This window comes from Scyliorhinus canicula, chromosome 12 (assembly GCF_902713615.1).
Source record: "Scyliorhinus canicula chromosome 12, sScyCan1.1, whole genome shotgun sequence".
Taxonomy (NCBI): Eukaryota; Metazoa; Chordata; class Chondrichthyes; order Carcharhiniformes; family Scyliorhinidae; genus Scyliorhinus; species Scyliorhinus canicula.
The window spans coordinates 64,178,802-64,201,343 of NC_052157.1; the positions used below are offsets into that span (position 1 = coordinate 64,178,802).

The window sequence follows — 22,542 nt, forward strand, 5'->3', positions numbered from 1 at the left end:
TAGTAGTTATGTCCCGTAAGGCCAGAAAGGTAGACACCAGTTAGGTTGGCACGAGTGCAGGGCACAGCTGAGTTACAGGGGCTTGGGCAGGCATTGTCAAACTCAGGGGCACGACCCGCGGGTGGGTTGGGAGGATCGCGGAGCCGTCCATCTCGGCCATCCCGATCGCACAAATCTGTGCACAACAGCTGCAGCAGCCGACTATTGATAACGCCGGCTGCAAGCGGCCTTCAAAATGGCTGCGACATGTAAAAAAAATGAGGCCGCACTGTGCATGTGTGCCCAAACATCGGTGGGCATGCGTGACTGATCATCGGTGTGCATGCGTGCCCAATCATTGGTGTGCATGCGTGCCCAATCATCGGTGTGCATGCGTGCCCAATCATCGGTGGGCATGCGTGACTGATCATCGGTGTGCATGCGTGCCCAATCATTGGTGTGCATGTGTGCCCAATCATCGGTGTGCATGCGTGCCCAATCATCGGTGTGCATGCGTGACTGATCATCGGTGTGCATGCGTGCCCAATCATCGGTGTGCATGCGTGCCCAATCATCGGTGTGCATGCGCAATGCGGCCGCTTTTTATTTAAACGGTCACAGCTTTTTGTTTTACAAGTTCGGTGGGGGGATTTATTTGATAAAGTTTGACAGGAAAAATGCAGAGCTTGGACAGATGGAGACTCCATACTTTCTGACACCAGATGGCTTCACCTTCATCCAACAGCTTCCATTGGAGGAGCGTGTACGAGGGCTGAAGGGACCCAAATTCATTGCCTCCATTTTTGTCAGCAGCAAACAAAGTGAGAGAAAATGGTGGATCGCACAGGTCAGCCGGCTTAGGCCGCGAAGGTCGGCTGGTGTGGGTCGCGAAGGTCGGCTGGTGTGGGTCGCGGAGGTCAGCTGCGTTGGGTCCCGAAGGTCGGCTGGTGTGGGTCGCGAAGGTCGGCTGGTGTGGGTCCCGAAGGTCGGCTGGTGTGGGTCGCGGAAGTCGGCTGCGTTGGGTCCCGAAGGTCGGCTGGGTTGGGTCCCGAAGGTCGGCCAGTTGGGAAAAATGGGTCCCTGGAAAAAATGATTGAAAAACACTGGGCTTGGCACAGACTGTGTATATAATTCCGCACAATAAACACCTGTTAACACCGTTACAACCTGCCTCGGTGATCTGAATGATGGGTATGGGGGTGAGCTGTCCGTGGGGAGGGGGGACCAGTGCAGGCCCTGTGGGAGGACCGTGCTCCCCACCCACAATCCCCCCCCCCCCCCCCAGCCCTTGCCTCGACCATACCCAGTACCCCCACCCGAGGAATCCGAAGGGCCCGTGTGCTGAACAGGCCAACTCGTATGCAGGGATCACCCAGGTGCTGCTGTGGGCATGAGTCATACGATGTAGAGCAGCAGAGCTCATCACAGAGCAGGCTGTCATCATCCTCCAATCCATGCACCAGACCCACTGTCACTGCCAACCCAGGGCCCCCGGCTTGTAGTGCCGCAGGAATGTACAACGGAGGCGTGTGCAAGTAGCCGGTTTGGCGGTGTGGGAGGTGAGGGGGTGTGGGTCTGGGATATGGTGTCCGTGCTCCTGGCCAGCACCCCCACACCTCTCCATTCCCTCGCTCCTAGTCGGTGAACCTGGAGGCGATCAGGTCGTTCCATGTGCGTGGACCCTGGTGATAATGTTTTGCAGCCTCCCCTGCCTGTCCGGGCCCCACATCCTGCTCATCGTCCCTATCCCCCCACATAATCCTCATCAGACAAGGCCTCCCCTTCCTCCTCATCCTCCTCCTCCAACACATTGCCCCTCTGGTGCGCGATGTTGTGGAGGGTGCAGCAGGCCACCACAATGTGGGCGACCCTCTCAGCATCATACTGGAGGGGTCCTGGCACCTGAAGGACATCTTCAGGAGGCCGAAGCACCGCTCGATCTCACTCCTGGTCACTGTTTGGGCTTTGTTGTAGCGAGTCTATCGCCCTCTGGACTCGGGCATCCCAGCGACGACGGTGAACCCCACTGCCCGGGCATCCTGGTGGGCTCGGTCAACATGGAACTGGATTTATTGAGGCGCCTGGGCAGAGAGGGCCTGCGTGACATTGCAGATGCACCTGTGCACTGAGGTCTGAGAGATTCCAGACAGGTCCCCACTCGGCAACTAGAAGGACCCCGTTGCGTAGAATTTCAAGGCCGTCACCTTGACGCTCACCCACAGAGGGTGTCCTCCCCGATACCCCCACGGTGCCAAATGTGCCATCTTCTGGCAGACGTGTCGCACTGTCTCCCTGCTCAGCCGGAGTCTCTGATGGCATGTCCGGTCCGGCAGGTCATCGAATGACAGGCAGTGCCGGTACACATGAGGCCTCTTGAGGTGCCTCCTTGGCACCTCCTCGGACTGTTGCACGGCCGGCCCTCCAGCTTCTGCGGCTGCCACCTGCACCTCTGTAGCCCATTCATGTGCAGCCCGCTGCTGCTGACCACTCCGCTGCTGCAGCTTCCACCTCCTCTCCAAGTGGCCCCCACTCAGGCCGGCCATCTTGCAGAACTGCGACCATCGCCACGCCGGCCAGCATTGCTGGGTGAACTGCAATGTCTGCAGGGGGTAAAAAGGCCAACATGTTAGCATGGCACATATTCCTGTTCCCAGCCAGGTTCCATGGGCTGCATGGTGGCCCCGGTTGGCAATGCGGGCTCCACCCACGCATGACCCTGCCCCATTCCTGCCCCATCGGTATCCGGCATCGTCAGTGCCCCCAGTCCTGGCGCCCGTCCCTGCTGCCAGGGGTACCGTAGGCTGGCACTTCCCTGACTGGAGGCTGCCTTGGGTATGGCCCTGGGTGGTCCCCCAGTGAGTGGCAGCCTGTTGGGCTGGGCGGCACGCAATGGCAGGGATGGCCGCACCCTTATGGCCGGTGTCACTGTGTAGAACCAGGGTCCGAGGTGGGTGGTCAGTGGGTCTGCAGCACGATGGCTTGAGTAGTGGCGGTCGATGCCTGGGCACCACCCCGGTCCTGTGATGGGTCACCCCTGCTGCTCGGTCTGTCCCCTCCCATGCTCTCCCCGGCCCTGGCAGTGTGCCCCTACCGCAGCCAGCACGGCCGGTGCCCGGGTTGGCAGCTCCCAGTCCTGGAGCCCGTCCATGCTGCCAGGGTTACCTTTGGCTGGCGCTGACCTCATTGGGGGCGGCAGTGAATGTTGCCCTGGGTGGTCCCCCGGTTGGTGGCGGCAGGTTGGGTGGAGTGTTTGGGGTGGGGCACGCTGTGGCAAAGGGTCGAGTGCGTGGGTGTCACTGTGTAGAACCAGAGGCCAAGGTGGGTGGTCAGTGTGTGCAGCAGGTTGGCCACCGTGATGGTGGTTGGTGCCTGGTCACTGCCTCAGTCCCGTGGGGTGGTCACCGCAGCTACTTGACCCCCCCTACCCTGGAAGGGGCTCCCCACCACAGCCAGCACGGCCGGTGTCCACGCCAGCAGTCCGCAGTCACTCCACGCCATATCCTACCTCCTCTCTCTCCCTCAGCAGCCACAACGGCAGGTTCACGACGTTTGTGAGCCCAACTTGGCCCATCAATGGCGATGAATCTCAGAGGCCCTGGAGAATAGGGTTTCAGGCCCGCTAATGATCTTCCTACCGTACTTTAGCCCCACGGGGCGAGTGACGCATGTACGCCATTTTTGGGGTGCCGGAGTATCCCGATCTGGCGTCAAACCGGCGGCTACCGCAATGTTGGCATTGGAAGCTATTCTCCGTCCAATCTCGGTTCATGATTCTGCCACCAGCAATCGGAAAATCCAGCCCACTATCTCTCCCAGATTCTCATCCCTTTCTGGCACTCACACATTCACTCTCTCCCTTCCTCTCATGTTAGCATGGCATATATTCCTGTTCCCAGCCAGGTTCCATGGGCTGAATGGTGGTCCCGGTTGGCAATGCGGGCTCCCAATCTCTCACATATGCAATCTCACTCTCCCACTTTCATAGTCACTCACCCTCATGCACACAATGTCTCCCTCTCATATACACACACACTCAATCCCTCATACTTACTCACACAATCACTTGTTTCCTTTCTCACGTGCACAGCCCTTTCTCCTCCACTCTCTCCCTCTCAAAACACGTTCACTCTCACTCTCCCTCACATTTACTTTCTCCCTTTCTCATACTCTCCCTCTCACCCATTCACTGCCTCACAAACTCAATCTCTCCCTCATCCCCACCGTCACTCCAATATACACTCACACTCAATCCCTCATGGACTCACTCTCTCACACATTCACTCGTTTCCATTCTCACTCCTCACATTCTCTCCCATTTCTCACTCATACATACCTGCACTTTCTCAATCTCACATACAATCTCACTCTCCCTCGCCCTCACTCCGATATACATACTCACACTCTATCTCTCTGACACTGTCTCTGACTCACTCACATTCACTTGTTTCCGTTCTCACATCCACCACTCTCTTCCGCTCTCTCTTGCACTCACTCTCCTTTTCTCTCTTCCACTCTTTCTTACACTGTCAGATACATATTCACTCTTCTCACACGCACCTTCCCTTTCTCTCATGCTCACTTTACCCCTCACTCTCTCCATCTCACTCTCCCTGCTCTCACACACTCATTCTCTCATATTCTCCGTCTCACGCGCACTCACTATTCTTACACTCACTTTCCCCCTCACACAAATTCAGTTTCTCTCCCTTCCTTTCGCTCACATGCAGTCATTTTTGGCACACACGGACTCTCACTGTCACACTCACTTTCTCCCTCTCACATTCTTGTCTTTCTTTCGCACACACTCTCACAATGAAGCTCCCTTTCTCACTCTCCCAAGCACACACTCTTTACCCCTTACACGCTCATTCTCCCCCTGACACAGTCACTTTCCCTCTCTTTCACACACTCACTCCCTCCCACTCTTGACTCTCTCTCTCAAGGCCGGTTGATTCCACCAGGCCCTTTAAACTTTGCTGCTTCCCAGCAGCTGGTTCAGTAAAGAAGGGCACATGGTCTCCTTGAATCTACTGGAGCTGGAGTACTCTGGGGACTGCGAAGACTCTTCCGATGCAGACTCCATGTTACCCCACAGTTTGGAGGCTTCAGTGCAGTTTTCAAGAGCAGGAAAGTGAACATTAAAGTTTTGCAATATCAGTCATCACTTTCCGATGCTCGTTGGTAATTACAGCCCATTCATGTCAAATAAATAACTCACTGACAATCAGATCACAAACTTTCATAACGTTTCAATAACAATGAACATCAACACAGATTTTATTTGGACAAATATAGACACAGATTAAAGATTTCAAAATAATTGAAATACAATAGATTAATACAAATTAAAGCACATTTTGACCAAACAAACTTGAGTTAAATAAATTACACATTTCAACACATTCAACTTTTCAATTGTCAAACAGCTTCTGCTTAAAATTTTATTAACAATTTCTTCAACTTTCAAAACAGCAACAACAGAATTTTATTGATCATGTCATGATTAAATATTGAAAAGTTCATGTGGGGAGGAGGTGTTTGAACACAGTAACTGGGACCACAGTCCACAACACGGAACAGTTTTCAACACTTGCAGCAGCAACGAAAGTAGTTACATTTTCAGTGGTTACATTTATTACCATATATTTAGTGATTGACACCTTTACCAACACAGGTGTCACCAGACTGCAGCAAGACAGCATTGACCCCAGTGACCTTTCACCATCAGAATGAAGAGGTTATGACAGGTCGGTAGGATAAAGATTCTTGCAAATGTAACACGTTCTGCAGGTGCTGCAGTTTATATCAGAGGGAACATTTAAAAAGCTCAAACTGACAACACAATTTCAGAGAGGATCTGGCTTTAGGCTGGAACAACTGAGTCCCAAATGTTCCAACCTCAATGGAAATCACCTATTATTCCAGCATTAACCACACAAAATCATCATAAAGAATAAACGGTTGGCAATCGCAATAATAGTAATGTTTGAAATAAGGTTGTCCAAATATGAAAACATATTCAAAATGAACAAAAGTATAAATTGTTTACAGTTGCCTTCATTAGGTTTCAAAACATTTTCTCAGGTGCATTTTAAAAGCTGCTGAATCTTTGAAGACTTTCCCACACTGATGGCAGGTTTCATAACAAGTGTGAGCTTTCAACTGATATCTGTAAACGAAGCTGTCTCCACATTCAGGACATTTATAGGGTTTCTCTCCTGTGTGGATCCTCTGGTGTCTATGGAGGCTCCCTGATTCTGTGAAACTCCTCCCACATTCAGGACATTTATAGGGTTTCTCTCCTGTGTGGATCCTCTGGTGATTATGGAGGTCTCCAGCCTGTGTGAAACTCCTCCCACATTCAGGACATTTATAGGGTCTCTCTCCTGTGTGGATCCTCTGGTGTTTATGGAGGCTCCCAGCCCGTGTGAAACTCCTCCCACATTCAGGACATTTATAGGGTTTCTCTCCTGAGTGGATCCCCTGGTGTTCATGGAGGCTCCTAGCCCATGTGAAACTCCTCCCACAGTCAGGACATTTATAGGGTTTCTCTCCTGTGTGGATCCTCTGGTGTCCATGGAGGTGCCCAGCCCGTGTGAAACTCCTCCCACATTCAGGACATTTATAGGGTCTCTCTCCTGTGTGGATCCTCTGGTGTTTATGGAGGCTCCCAGCCCGTGTGAAACTCCTCCCACATTCAGGACATTTATAGGGTCTCTCTCCTGTGTGGGTCCTCTGGTGATTATGGAGGCTCCCAGCCTGTGTGAAACTCCTCCCACATTCAGGACATTTATAGGGTTTCTCTCCTGTGTGGATCCTCTGGTGTTCATGGAGGCTCCCAGCCCGTGTGAAACTCTTCCCACATTCAGGACACTGAAACAGTTTCTCTCCTGTTTGGATCTGCTGATGCTGGTGAAGACAATTTGATTTTATAAATTCCCTCTCCTGTGCAGATTGTGTAAACGATCCCTGCTCAGTTTGGTGACCATTGCTGGAAGGAGAGTTTTGGCCTGTTGTAATATGTTCCAAGGATTCTGGATGTCTTCTGATGTGTTTGTGAAGGAAATCTGCAGTGGTAAATCCAACACTGCAATGAGGGCAAGGATGGCACTCATCTTGTTCCCCTGCTGGAGAAGAAAGAAGGACAATTGTCAGCGTGATGAAACATCGAGAAGTTTCTTTTGGAGATAAATTCAGGAATGTGTGGAGATTGGGGTGGAGGGTTCAGGGGTTTGCATTCTCACATCCAAGGCAGAGCTTGTGGGTTCATGTCTCGCTCAAGAGACATTTGTCTGTAATCCAGAAGGACAGTGCAAAGCTTCAGTGAAGGAGTACAGCACTGTCAGAGGTCCAGTCTCTCAAAGCGTGCTAAACTGCACATTGCGTGTGCATTAAGGTGGACAACATCAAACCCATGGCTCAATATAAAGAAGTGCAGGATGTTGTCCTTGTGTCAAATCATTTATCTTATCGCTGTTGTTGGGACCTTGCTGTGTATCAGCTGAGCTGTTCTATTCACTTAAATAACAGCAATGATTGCACTTCTAAAAGCAAAAGATTGTATCTAATGAAAATTGGGATATCCCATGTGATTCTAACAGGACAATTCCTTCTAAACTTGAAAACCTCCTGCCCCAGGAAAGGAAATTCCCACATGAGGTTAGTGGACTTTTCCCTGGTCCCTCAAATTATCCATCCATCCTGCAGCAATTCCCGTGGTGAACGGGACCAGAAGATTTCCGGCACTGTGGAGACAAACTCTTACAGACTGACCTCTGCTTCCAACTGAGGAGAATTGACACAACAACAACTCACTGTTTTGGGATCAGGAAAGGAACACTTGCTGAATTGCCCTTTTCCCAATCCAGGAGTACAACGGGTAACTACACTGCCTCACCTAACATCCAGATAGAGATGCAGAAACCCAATGAACCAAACATAACATTAAGCTGAATCTCAAGATTTCAACTATTTTCTAAATCCCATTACAACACAGAAGTCACATTCAGTTCATTATCTTATCCTCTGGTTAACAAACAGCTGATCTGTGGATACAGTTTCTCCTGAATTACTCGATCACAACCTCAAATAACTTTGAATATCACAATTAAATCTCTTCTTGACCTTCATGCACTAAGGAGAAAGATTTCAACCTCTTTACACACAAGTGAAGTTTCCCATTTCTAATTCTGTTCTGGTAAATCTCTCCACACACTCTTTAAAACCTTGTCATTCTTTCTAAACTGCGGTTCCCAGATTTCTATTCTCGTCCACCCTGAACAGTGGTTTACAAAGGTTTTCCATTCATGGAATCACTGCCTGTATTTATAAAGCTGAGAATATTTTACTTACTTACTAATTACCTTACTAATTTGTGGATTAACCTTCAAAGATTTCAATATGTGAATCTCCAGCTGCTGGATTCCCAGTCGGCGGGACCCTCCGTTTCGCCAGCAGCGCACTCACGCCTGCAGATTTCCCGCCGGCGTGGGGGTGCCCACAATGGGAAACCCCATTGGCCAGCTGTGGGAAGGAGGAGCCCGCTGTGGCGGGGGCGTGCGGCACCAGAAAACGGGTGCATTGGAACAGAGAATTCCGTCCCAGGTCTCTGTTCCTGCATTCCCTTGCACATTGTCTCATTTCATTTCTATTGCCTCTCCTTACTGTTCCCTGCCTGAAATTTAATCTACTCTGTGTCTTTCCATTGCACCACTCTATCTACATCTTCCTGTGACTTTATTCCTCATCTTCACTATTTACTTTATTTTCAAGCTTTGCGTCAGCTGTAAACATTGATATGATCTTCCCTTTACCCACGTCCTGGTCATTGATTTGTATCAAAACGGTCAGGAGTCCAAACACTGTCCACTGGGTGAAACACGTGTAATTGGCTCCAGCTTGTTGAACAGCCATTCCATTTAGCATTACTGTCTGCTTCCTCTCCTCTAATCTATTTTGTATCTACTGGACAGCTGCAACATTAACCCAACAGACTTCAATTTATCAACAAGTCAAGAAGAGACATTTTATCACATTGATATTCTTACAGGACACAAAAAAACTTTCACTAAAGTTCCCAGTCCGGGGGCGAAATTCTCCGACCCCACGCAGGGTCGGAGAATCGGCCAGCGGCGGCGTTATTCCCGCCGGGTTTTGAATTTTCCGAGCGGCCAAAAAATCGGCGTTGTGCAAATCCCGCCGGCAGCCTCGGAGAACAGCTGGCGCCGGCGGGATGTCATTGAATTTTTATGGTGAAAAATTCTCCGGCCCGCATGGGCCGAAGTCCCGCCGACGTGGCCACGGGTCACGTCAGCGAAAATCACAGTAGGTTTTTAACGGCGTCACCCATTGATGATGGTTGACGCTGTTCAGTTACCTACATCGAGTGCGGGGGTAGCGGCGTTGAAGAGGGGTGGATGGGGGGGGGGGTGGATGGAGGGAGGGGGGTTGCGGCGTTCAGAGAGAGGGGACGGTACCGGCGTTGAGAGAGAGGGAGGGGGGGTACCGGCGTTGGGGGGGGGGGGGGGGTACCGGCATTGAGAGGGAGGGGATGGGTACCGGCGTTGAGAGAGAGGGGGGGTACCGGCGTTGAGAGAGAGAGGGGGGGCGGCGTTGGAGGGGGGTAGGGGTGGTGGGGAGGGGGGGTAGGGGCGTTGGAGGGGGGTAGGGGTGGTGAGGGGGGTAGGGGTGGTGAGGGGGGTAGGGGCGTTGGAGGGGGTAGGGGTGGTGAGGCGGGTAGGGGCATTGGAGGGGGGTAGGGGTGGTGAGGGGGGTAGGGGTGGTGAGGGGGGTAGGGGTGGTGGGGTGGTGAGTGGGGTAGGGATGGTGAAGGGGTAGGGGCGTTGGAGGGGGTGGGGTGGTGAGGGGGTAGGGGTAGTGAGGGGGGTAGGGGCGTTGGAGCGGGATCGGGGTGGTGAGGGGCGGTGAGGGGGGTAGGGGTGGTGAGGAGGGGGGTAGGGGTGGTGGGGAGGGGGGTTGGGGTGCTGGGGAGGGGGGTAGGGGTGGTGGTGAGGGGGGTAGGGATGGTGGGGGGGTTGAGGTAGGGGGCAGCGGCGTGCAGAGGGGGGGGCAACTGTGCGTTGGCCCAGGGCATCCGTCGCCCCCCCCTGCACGCCGCTGCCCCCTACCCCAATCCCCCCACCACCCCTACCCCCTCACCACCCCTACGCCCCTCACCGCCCCTACCCCCCTGCAACGCCCCTACCCCCTCACCACCCCTATCCCCCTCCACCACCCCTACCCCCCCAACACCCCTACCCCCCTCCAACGCCCCTAACCCCCCCACCACCCCAGCCCCCTCCAACGACCCTACCCCCTCACCACCCCTACCCCCCTCCAACGCCCCTACCCCCCCACCACACCTACCCCCCTCCAACGCCCCTACCCCCCTCACCACCCCTACCCCCCTCCAACGCCCCTAACCACCCCTACCCCCCTCCAACGCCGCCCCCCCTCTCTCAACGCTGGTACCCCCCCCAACAACGCCGGTACCCCCCCCTCCAAACGCCGGTACCCATCCCTCTCTCTCAATGCCGGTACCCACCCCTCTCTCTCAACGCCGATACCCCCCCTCTCTCTCTCTCAGCGCCGGTACCCCCCCCTCTCACAATGCCGGTACCCCCCCTCTCTCAACGCTGGTACCCACCCTCTCTCAACGCCGGTACCCCCCTCTCTCTCAACGCCGGTACCACCCCCTCTCTCTCAACGGCGGTACCCCCCCCCTCACAACGCCGGTACCCCCCCCTCTCTCAACGCTGATACCCCCCCCTCTCTCTCAACGCCGGTACCCCCCCTCTCTCTCTCAACGCCGGTACCCCCTCCTCTCTCTCAACGGCGGTACCCCCTCCTCTCTCTCAACGCCGGTACCCCCTCTCTCAACGCCGGTACCCCCCCCTCTCTCTCAACGCCGGTAACCCCCCCTCTCTCTCTCAACGCCGGTACCCCCCCCCTCTCAACGGCGTAACCCCCCCTCAACGCCGGTACCCCCCTCTCTCTCTCGGCGCCGGTACCCCCCCCCTCAACGCCGGTACCCCCCCCTCTCAACGGCGGTACCCTCCCCTCTCAACGCCGGTACCCCCCCCCCTTCAACGCCGGTACCCCCCCCCCCCTTCAACGCCGGTACCCCCCCTCTCTCAACGCCGGTACCCCCCCCCCTCTCAACGCCGGTACCCCCCCCTCAACGCCGTTACCCCCCCTCTCAACGCCGGTACCCCCACCCCTCTCAACGCCGTTACCCCCCCCCCCCCCCCCCAAACGGCGGTACACGTCCCCTCTCTCTCTCTCGCAACGCACCACTTCCGCAGCGGGTGAAACTGACGCAAACAGCGTCAGCCCGCTGCTGGCCCTTTCGGGAACGGAGATTAACGGCTTAAAAGAAGGCCCCGACCCCGGAGTCATCCGCACCGCTTTTGCCCGCCGGTAATGGGCGTCGCGCAGGTCCTCGGAGAATTTCGCCCCAGGTCAGTATCCTTACATTTTGATTCTTGTTTTGCTGTCCACATTGTCGTCCATTTGATGCCGAGTTCCTTTGCATATTCATCACCGTACCAGACCAGCAGCTCACACCGAGGAGGAACAGGCTTGCAGCTCCTGTAATAAATTCTCCCTTGCTGCTGGAAGGCTACTAGGTTCTGCTCCTCTTCCTTTCTGGCACAGTTAACAAATCTGGGACAAGAGAAGTGAATACAGAACTGGTGAAAGCTCAGTTCAAAATGTGGCATGCATACAGAATGAGAGACATGTTCGTATAGTGTGTTCGACTGACGGGGCGTGCCTCCAGCTATTGCCAAATTTCAACTGTCAGGAGACATCATTCAGAGAAGACCAATGAATCCAGTGTAGATATTAAAATAATCACCCGAACGTTTCTAGGCAGATTGAGAAGGAGTTGAGAGGAGGGGATCGATGTGCCCTGCAATATGTTCATGGTTTCCTAGTCTTCCTGCTGCGCTCTTCAAAAAGAGCGACCGGCAGATCCCGGGGGAGACCTCCCCAGGCTTCCCAGCTGCCTTTGCACCTCACGGGATATACTCAAGTCCCGCAAGGCATCAAATTTAGAATCCTGTCCAAAGGGGGTGTGATCAAACAGCGCAAGTGTAATTAGACTTTACACCCACTTAGGCCAGTGTGGTAGTCACCACTGATTGTATAATAGTTCTAACGATGATTATTAAGCAGAGATGTTACAGCGATGGAACTTATCAAGCCTGATTACCTACAGCTGCACCCTCAAGCAGTCAACGCTACGTCGGCCTTCGACCACTGGCTAGCTTGCTCCGAAAGCTACCTCCGATCATCAACCAAACAACCCTCGGACGCACAGAAGCTCCAAGTCCTTTATTCACGGGTGAGCTCTGATATTTATCCTGTTATCCAGGATGCGCCCACTTACACGGAAGCAATGGAGCTCCTGAAAGGACATTATATTCGCCCGATCAACAAACTCTATGCCAGGCACCTCCTGTCCACAAGGCAGCAACTCCCCGGTGAGTCTTTAGACGATTTCTGGCGTACCCTGCACATCCTGGTGAGGAACTGGAATTGCCAGGCAGTTTCGGCAGTCGAACATTCGGAACTTTTAATCAGGGATGCTTTTGTTACGGGCATGGGGTTGGCGTACATCCACCTGCGCCTGTTAGAAGGGGGTACGCTCGACCTTGTGGCAACCAGGCAGCTCGCAAACTCGCTAGCTGTAGCCTCCCGTAACGTACAGCCGTACGGCCCTGACCGCACGGCACCCTCATGAACATCGTGGGCGCCACCAGCTACAGACCCCAACCCTCCCCAAGCCTGTGCCGCGCGGCAGCCAGCCAACCCTGGGGGTCCAAATACTACTTGTGCGGGCAGACCAAACACCCCCGGCAGCGCTGCCCGGCGCGAAGTGCAACCTATATGGCCTACGGAAAGAAGGGACATTATGCTGCGGTGTGCCAGGCCCGATCGATCACAGCAGTTTCTAGCCCTCGCGTTCCTACACCCACAAGTGCAACTTGTGGGCGCCACCATCTTCCTCCCAGCAGACCACGAGCGGCCCGTGGGCGCCACCATCGTCCTCCCAGCAGACCACGAGCGGCCCGTGGGTGCTTCCATCTTTAACGCCACTCCCCCATGGGCGCCTCATATTCGCCACCATTTTAGACGGCGCCCCAGGAACCCTGATCGTCGGGAACTTCGTCCGGCTGTTCATCGCCTGCCACCAACACCGGCCAACCTGGGGCCTACCAGCACCAGCTTGCCTCCATCACGCTCGACCAGTGCCGGCCTCACAGCCTCGCAACCGCGACGGTGAAAGTCGATGGGCACAAGACTTCCTGCCTTCTTGACTCCGGGAGCACGGAAAGCTTCATCCACCCCTCTACGGTAAGGCGCAGCTCACTCGCGTACACCCCGTTACGCAGAGAATCTCCCTGGCCTCCGGATCCCATTCCGTGGAAATCCGGGGGTACTGCATCGCCACCCTCAGCGTCCAGGGCATACAGTTTATTAACTTCCGACTCTACGTCCTCCCCAACCTCTGCGCTGCCTTGTTACTCGGCCTGGACTTCCACTGCAACTTCCAAAGTCTAACTCTAAAATACGGCGGACCCGACCACCCCTCACCGTCTGCAGCTTCACGATCTTGAAGGTCGACCCACTTTCCCTGTTTGCAAACCTCACCCCGGATTGCAAACCCGTCGCCACCAGGAGCAGATGGTATAGTGCCCAGGACAGGACCTTCATCAGGTCGGAGGTCCAGCGGCTGCTGCAGGAAGGCATCATTGAAGCCAGCAACAATCCCTGGAGAGCCCAAGTGGCAGTAGTTAAGACTGGGGAGAAACACATGATGGTCATTGATTACAGTCAGACCATCAATCGGTACACGCAGCTCGACGCGTACCCCCTCCCACGCGTATCTGATGTGGTCAATCAGATTGCACAGTACCGGATCTTCTCTACAGTGGACCTGAAAGCTGCCTACCACCAGCTCCCCATCCACAAGACGGACCGCCAATGCACTGCGTTCGAAGCAGATGGCCGCCTTTACCATTTCCTTAGGGTCCCTTCCCGTACCTAGATAATGTCAACACCTGCAGCCACGACCAGCAGGACCATGGCACTAGCCTCCTCAAATTTCTCCACTCCGCCAAACACATTAACCTCACGTACAATAAGGAGAAGTGCATTTTCCGCACCAACCGCTTAGCCATCCTTGGCTATGTTGTGGAAAACGGAATTCTAGGGCCCGATCCCGACCACATGTGTCCCCTCATGGAACTCCCCCTTCCACACTGCCCCAAGGCCCTGAAACGCTGACTGGGGTTTTCTCCTATTATGCCCAGTGGGTCCCTAACTATGCGGACAAGGCATAGTCAATGATTCAAGGCACTGATTCAGTCCACAGTTTTCCCCCTGACGGCTGAGGCCCACCAGGCCTTCAACCGCATCAAGGCAGACATCGCCAAGGCCACCTTGCACACGGTCGATGACGCGCACAAGTGGACTGACTTAGGGCCCTACACGATGGTCTCTGGCACCCAGGGGGGGGTCACCCCGTTCTTTCACTTCATAAAGGCCTGCAACCTGCCCTACTCCATTGCAGAGGTCAGGGCTGTCACCAGAGACTGCCAGGTCTGTGCGGAGGCAAACCGCACTTCTACCGGCCAGACCGAGCGCACCTGGAGAAGGCCTCCCTCCCCTTTGAGCGCCTCAGCATGGACTTCAAAGGGCCCCTCCCCTCCACCGACCGAAACACGTACTTCCTGAACATGGTCGATGAGTACTCCCGATTCCCCTTCGCCATTCCATGCCCCGATATGACGTCTGCCACGGTCATTAAAGCACTCAACAGCATATTCGCTCTGTTCGGTTTCCCCGCTTACGTCCACAGCGACCAGGGATCCTCCTTTATGAGTGATGATCTGCGCCAGTTCCTGCTAAGCAAGGGCATTGCCTCGAGCAGGACGACCAGCTACAACCCCTGGGGAAACGGACAGGTGGAGAGGGAGAATGGGACGGTCTGGAAAGCCGCCCTGCTGGCCCTACGGTCTAACAATCTCCCGGCTTCCCGCTGGCAGCAGGTCCTCCCCGACGCGCTCCACTCCATCCGATCACTACTCTGCACTGCAACTAATGAAACACCCCATGAACGTCTCCATGCCTTCCCCAGGAAGTCCACCTCTGGGGTTTCACTCCCAACAGGGCTGGCAGCTCCCGAATCCATCCTCCTCCGCAAGCACGTGTGGATCCACAAGGCGGACCCATTGGTCGAAAGGGTACAACTACTCCACGCAAACCCGCAGTACATCTACGTGGCGTATCCCGATGGGCGCAAGGACACAGTCTCCCTCTGAGACCTGGCACCAGCTGGATCCCCACCCACTGCCCAGCACCTGACACCCTCCTCCTCCGATTGCCCCGGCGCCACCCAGCCTTCCCCAGCGCACCTCACTACAGCCTCCGCCCCAGGACGATCCATCCTCCCACTGGTTACACCCGGGGATGAAGATGAGGACAACACGCTCCCGGAGCCACAGGCGACCAAGTCGGTGCCCGCATCACCACCGGGACCGAGGCATTCACAGCGAAGATCAAGGCACCCGACCGACTGAATTAGTAAATTCTTCACCGAACTGTAAACTTTAATTTTTCACCAAACTGTAAATTTTTCCACCATTCCCGCTGGACTCTTTTTCTAACAGGGGGTGAATGTGGTAGTCACCACTGATTGTATAATAGTTGTAACGATGACTATTTGAGGTAATATGGTGAGGCTCCTGTACTATAGGTACGGGGATAAGTCCCTGCCTGCTGGCTCCGCCCAGTAGGCGGAGTATAAATGTGTGTGCAGAACTGAGCTGCTTCCATTCTGGTAGCAGCTGCTGGAGGCCACACATCTCTGCTTAATAAAGCCTCGATTACTCTCTACTCTCGTCTCGACGTAATTAATAGTGCATCAGCGAGCTCACCCGGTACCCACCGGCCTCTAGGGATTTCCCAGCCTCCCCAGGGAGACTGCAGCCAGGTGCCATTCAGTACTGGTCCACACAAACGTAGACCATATGAAATGACACCTGAGAGGTCTCGCGGGTCCTCGTATATCCCTGTGTTGTCAGGGATAGTGCAGGTGGTTCCCTGGCCCTTCCCCTGGAATGCGAGCACCTTCACACTGCCCAGCTGTCATTTGGCACTGCTATCCTGGCATTCCCTAGCCAGCAGGAGAACCCCCTGGATGCCAGTGCAAGGGTGCCCAGGTGGCACTGTCAAGGGTCAGGGTCTAAGGCAGGACCATGCCCATGAAAGGGGGGTGGAGGGCAGTATAAAGGATGAGAAAGGTGCACAGCAGGTAAGTAGGGGCCTTTGGGAGGTTGGGTGTGTGGCGGGTGGGGTCCTGGAAAGGAGAGCCTGTACGGGGGTGTCTCAAGAGGGGGGCCCCGAGGACCCCAGAGCGGGGTGTCCTCACATGCGGGAGTATAGGGTAATGCCCATGTGTGTGGGTGTTGACATTGCCATGGGTGGAGTGTGCGAGGGACCCACACGCTCACCGAGAGGTCTGGGCACCCTTTCAAAATGGCGACCTGTTCTCTGAGTTGAGCTCCTCAGTGCCAAAAGAAATTCTCAGGGCACGATCTTCCGGCATCGTTACGCTCTTGCTCAAGCGAAACGAGGCCAGTGAATTGTGGGAGAGGCCAAAAATGAGAACCGCACCAGGCGCTAAACAGCTTGCGATGCAACCGGCCCGCTCCCATAGGCAAAATCAGGATCTCACCGTCGCGAGGCAAAAAAAGAATTTGCACCACTTGAGCCCAATTTCCATACAATTTTTTTTGAACCAAACAATTTTATTGAGGTATTTTTCGGCATTGTAAACAGTTACAGATAACAACAAAAAGAAACAAAAAAGGCAAAAATGTGCAAACGTCAACGTAAAATCAATACTTCAATCGAACCATACTGCACAAGCCCGCTCCTCTCCCATCAACACTACCCGCCTATTTATCCCTCCTACACTACTCTAAATTCCCCCCCCCCCCCCCCCCCCCCTGCTGATGTTCACTCTCCCGCGAAGAAGTCGACGAATGGTTGCTACCTTCGGCAAACCCCAGTACAGATCCCCTCAAGGCAAACTTACTTTGTTCCATACCCAGAAAACTTGACATGTCCGAAAGCCATAGCTCGGTCTTCGGGGGTTTTGAGTCCCTCCATGCCAGCATTATTCGTCGCCGGGCTATCAGGGAAGCAAAGGCCAGAACATCGGCCTCTTTATCGCCCTGGACTCCCGGGTCTTCCGAAACCCCAAAAATTGCCACCCCTGGACTCATCACCACCCTTGTTTTTAGCACCCGGGACATGATCCCCGCAAATCCCTCCCAGTACCCCTTAAGCTTAGGACATGCCCAAAACATGTGAACGTGGTTTGCTGGTCCTCCCCCGCATCTAGCGCACTTATCCTCTATCCCAAAGAATTTGCTCATCCGAGCTACCATCGTGTGGGCCCGGTGAACGACCTTAAATTGAATCAGGACAAGCCTGGCACATGTTGCGGTTGAGTTTACCCTACTCAGGGCTTCTGCCTACAGCCCATCCTCTATCTCCCCGCCAAACTCCTCCTCCCATTTGAGTTTCAGTTCCTCTGTCTGGGACTCTTCCCCCTTCATGAGCACCTTATAAATATCTGAGACTCTACCCTCTCCTCCTTCTCCTCCAGAAACTATTCTGTCTTGGATCCCTATTGGTGGGAGGCGTGGGAAGGATGGGACCTGTCTGCGGACAAAGTCCCGCATCTGCAAGTACCTGAAATAATTCTCCACCTGAAATCATTTCCCCTAATTTCCATACAATTAACGAGAGCCACCCCATATCCGAAAGCCTCCTGTCATTCAGCAGCCTCCCCAGCAAGTGCTCACGCTGGCGTCGATTAGTACACCTTTTCAAAAACGTGACGTTGGCGGAAGGGTTTCTGTGGAGAGCCGAGGAGGTGAGCAGCCATGATTGCTCACAGGCAAAGAGCCCGGGGTGCTGGGCTTGCTTCCCCTCTGCTCGGTGGGGAGTGGGGGACCCTCAGCTGGGGGCGAGGGATCCTCACTGGGGTGGCACCATAGGAGGATGTGGGGGATGTCTGGAGAGATGGGCCAAGGGATCTGAGGTCGGTCCGCATTGCCGAAGAAAGTGACAGAGACATACTGGTAGTGTACTGGTGTTTAATATGTTTTATAATTCCCCACTGTCCCGAAGATGCTGCCCCCCCCCCCCCCTCCCCATCCCCTACCTACTCCCCCTCCACTCACCCCGGTGCCTTCAGTTTTCGTCAATGTGCTTGGCTCTCCTAGCTTTACCACTACATCCAGGTGTTCCCTAGGATGCACATAAGAGGTGGAGGCAGCCAGCTGTCTACCTCGTCCCATGACCTTCAGTGCCCCTGGCGGGCGCCCTCTGGGGCTCTGAGGCCGGAAGGCCTCTGTGCACTTGTCGATGGTACAAGTACAGTCGTGCTGTCCTGTTAAGTGTGCTGACTGCGAGACGCAGCCTCATTAGAGGGGTGGAACACGGCGGAGGTGGTGGCCACTGCCGCCACTCTATAGGATGGTCAGCGCCCACAACTCCCGCTCAGTGCGCATAGGGCCCTGGGGCTTCACCTTGGGACGGAGGGGCAGCTGGTTCGAACCCCAGCTGTCCCTGTATAATCTGGCTCTGCCAGCCCTGGTGGTTCCCCGTGGTCTGCACCAACATGTCGCCACACTTGGCAATGCTCCTCAGTGACTGGGACATGCTCTGCAGTGCCATGGCAATGCCTACCTGCGACTGGGACAACCTCCACAGCACCTCGGCCATGCCCATTTGAGAGTGGGATATGTCCTGGAGAACATCATCAAGGTCGGCATGATACTGGATGACATGCCCCAGCAAGTCAGACATTCTGCCGAGACACTCAGCCATGGCCATCATCGACTGCGCGACTCCTTGGACACCTTCACTAATGGTGCCGGCATCATGCATCAGGCTTGACACCCGAGCAGAGTTGCCGTCGGTGCGAAGCATTGCCGGCAACATCTCCAGTGCCTGTAGATCTGGGACTCCTTCCAATCGGCCATGGACCTACTGGAGTGACACTGACATCTCTCTGAATGTCGCAGGTGCCCCCTATCATCTTAATCAGGTCCAGGTAACCCTGTACCACAGGCTCAGCATTAGGCTGGGACCCAGCTGCGTCCTGGGATCTCGCAATCCTCTGACTGCTGTCTGACCGAGGTTCCTTCCTCCACCTGATGCGCATCATCAGCAGTATGGTACTCACCAGACTGTGCCCCAGAAGCCTGACCGCTAACATGTCCCACTGAGGTGTGTGTATCAGCGCTGGTGAATGGTGGGGATGACAGCTGTGACACGACTATAATGTTACATTCTTGGAGCTGTGCTCCGAGGTGGTCTCTTGGGAGGCAGAAAAGGGTGAGCCCGCCAGGGATGGGCCGGCGCCGTCTGCTGTGGCACCGATGGGAGAATGGACATGTGGTCAGCGGGAGGGATAGCTCAGTCAGTAAGGCAATAACAACTGACGTTTAACAGGTCCTCCAGGTGGAGCCTAGAGGTTCCTCACCTCTGCGGCGTCTGCCAGCCTCCGCATGGGTGACCGCCCTGTCCTCAACCATCCTGGTCGCCTCCAAGGCCCGCTCCTCGAAGGAGGTGAGGATTGTGAAATCCGGCATACCTCCGCCAGTCTGGGCCTTCTGACGATTATGGGAGAGCTTTCCTGAGGAGACGCAGAGGAGGCATCATGAGCAACATGTGTGGTTGTCAGTGGTGGGAACGGGGGTGTGAAAGGAGGTTTGGGGTGGGGTTGAAGGGTGAGGGGATGGAGGGAAGTTTGGGGTTTGCAGGGAAATGGGTGGTTTCTGCTCCCTTGGGGTGTAGGGGGGGAGGGGGCGAAGGGACATTGGCAACACTCGCGCTGCCCAGTGTAGGTCGTCAAACTTTTTTGGCACTGAAGGCCAGTCCTCCTTGCACACTCCCCAAACTCACAACTGCTGCCACCTCATCCCAGGCAGCACTGGCTGCCCTGTGGCTGACTCTCCTGGACTCTGCGGAGGAACAGGACATCCTTCCTGGCCTCCACAGCGTCTAGGAGCCTTACCAGATCTGCATCCTAGAATCTTGGGGCTGGTCTCCCCGGTGCCATTGTTGCAGAGCCGGATGAAGCAGGGGTACTCGTGGTTTAAGCCAGTTTCCCTCCCCCATTCCGATGTGAATCCCAGGGTGCCATGAGCACCGACCAGGAGGAGGGGGTGCACCCATGAATTCCACTCCCCTGACTATGGCACGCCTCGCAGGCAGCAACTGGTACAGTGGGGCAAAGCGAGGCATGTGCCACCGGCAAATGCGCCAGTGCCCTCCAGTCCCAGAGGACACCCGTCAGGCATTGAGGACTAAGGGACGCGGTAAACAGCTGGCTGCCTCTACCTCTGATGTGCATCCTGGGGTCACACCTAGAGGCAGCAGTAGAGCATGGGATGATAAACAGATCAAGATCACCAATGGGGCACTGGTGGTTGGGAGTAAGGGGTGGGGTTGGGGTTAAGTGGGGGGAGTGGAAAAGGGTCGTGGCGGGGGAAGGGTGTGGGGGTCTGGGAGGGTTGGGTGAGTGAGGTGGCATTATCAGGAGATCAGGGCAGTTGGGGACACTTCTGTACAGCATTCAGGTCTGTTGGCCTCGATCAGGATGGCACCTCTGGCACTTTCGTCTGTAATTGGGTCTGAGTACCAATCCCATGCCCCATATCCCCAGTCATGGGGATCCTCAGCTCCTCCACCACCCTCTAGGCACAATATGTACAGATGATGAATGTGAGCGAGACCTCAGCAGATAGGCAGGGATGAGGCTATGGCATAGATTGAGGAGCACCAGCGCTCAGCACTCTGCGGACCATTATCATCCCCCTTTCGTCCACCGTGACCCGTTGACACAATCCCATTGCCCTGGAATATTGTTACACCAAAGCTGGGAGGGTGGGAAGTGGGGGTGGGGCGCGGGGAGAGAATGGAAAAGGGGGAGAGGGGCACGGCCGAGGGATGGCGGGCGGGAATGGGTGGTGAGAGGGGGAATGACTACCGGGGCCACATCCCATGTGAGGTGGGCGAGGATGAGGGCATCTCTGGTCCTCCAGGCTTTCCGGACCCTCGCCGCTGACATGCACACTCCCTGGGAAGAGTGCACACACGTGTTTTATCTTCATGTGGCGGTTGCACACGAGCTGGATGTTCACAGGGAGTGGAACCTCTTCTTGTTGATGTTGGGCACTCCCAGACTATCAGGTGCATGCAAGGCGACATGCGTGTCATCTATTAGCCCCTTAAATCCGCGATGGAGCAGAATCCTGCTACCCGGGCATCCTGTTGGGCCTGCTCCATGTCAAAGTTGAAATGGTTTTTCTGCCTGGACAAGCAGGGCAACTGTGACCTCATGGATGCACTTGTGGGCTGTAGCTTGTGAAATGCCTCGCATGGCCTCGCTTGAGCCCTGGAATGATTCTGAGACGGAAATATTCAGGGCTGCGGTAACCTTGACGGCCACTGGGGTGGGTATCCTACTCCTCCACGTGGTGCCAAGTCTGCAAGGACATGGCACAGGTGCTACACCATCCTCTTGTTGAGGTGGAGCCTTCTGTGGCACATGCTGTCCGTCATCTGTTTGAAAGGCTAGTGACGTCTCTACACCTTCTGCTATTTCGGGCCTCCCCCTCTGGGTATCTCCTTTACCTGCTGGGTGGCCGGGACCTCAGGCCATGGGGCAGTGCCCTGCATATGTGGCGCCACCTCAAGTCTCTGTCGACTCTGCCATGGCTGTCTCCTCCGGCCTGCCAGCAGCACCACTAGGGCAGGTTCTGCGGGGTCCAAGGTATCGTCCATCATGTGTAATACCTGTAAGGTATTAGAGAGGGTGCAAGAACAGCAACCAGCGATATTTTCCACCCCAGGACCCTCCATTCCTCCATTGCATCTTTTCCCCAGCCCTCCCTGCATCGATACGCGTGGCTCACATACATCCGGTCGCAGTAAGGGGCCCTGCTCACCGGACCACAGACCTTGTACCCTAGACAACGTTACCTAGACCGGGTGCTGGTCCCCTCCCCGGTTCATGCCGGAGTATACTCGGTGGTGTTCGGATGCTGGCCGCTGCATTCTAGGTGTTCAGGCACAGTGTCCATGCATCAAGGTCTCATTGGGATGCTGGGCAATAGCTCCCACATGCTACATAGCAGGCCTACCCACTGGAATCCGCTTGGGATGTGCGAAGGCATAATAATAATAATCTTTATTGTCACAAGTTGACTTACATCAAAACTGCAATGAAATTACTGTGAAAAGCCCCTAGTCACCACATTCCGGCACCTGTTCGGGTACAGAGGGAAAATTCAGAATGTCCAAATTACCTAACAGCACATCTTTCAGGACTAGTGGGAGGTGTCATGTGCGAGTACCTTTAATAAATGGGTGTTTAACGAATAACTGTAGTGGATGTACCTTTAAGAAATGGGTGTTTATCAATCGCTGCAGTGATGTCAGAGTGTGGGTGGAGCTCGGCTGTCTGTCTGC

General features: G+C 54.9%; 1 protein-coding gene across 2 annotated transcripts in view; it reads right to left on the reverse strand.

Moving 5' to 3' along the window:
• Positions 1 to 5,336: 5,336 nt before the first annotated feature.
• LOC119974498 (histone-lysine N-methyltransferase PRDM9-like) overlaps positions 5,337 to 22,542 on the reverse strand; it is a 41,894-nt gene continuing 24,688 nt past the window's right edge. Inside the window, exons 8-9 of one of the 2 annotated variants that reach the window (XM_038813438.1) lie at positions 11,453 to 11,643; positions 5,337 to 7,103 (exon numbers count right to left, since the gene is read on the reverse strand). In XM_038813438.1, coding sequence (XP_038669366.1) covers positions 6,040 to 7,103; positions 11,453 to 11,643 — 1,255 coding nt within the window. In that variant the 3' untranslated portion in view covers positions 5,337 to 6,039. Of the gene's footprint in view, positions 7,107 to 11,452; positions 11,644 to 22,542 lie in introns of both variants that reach the window. The other variant, XM_038813437.1, reaches the window with a different exon arrangement.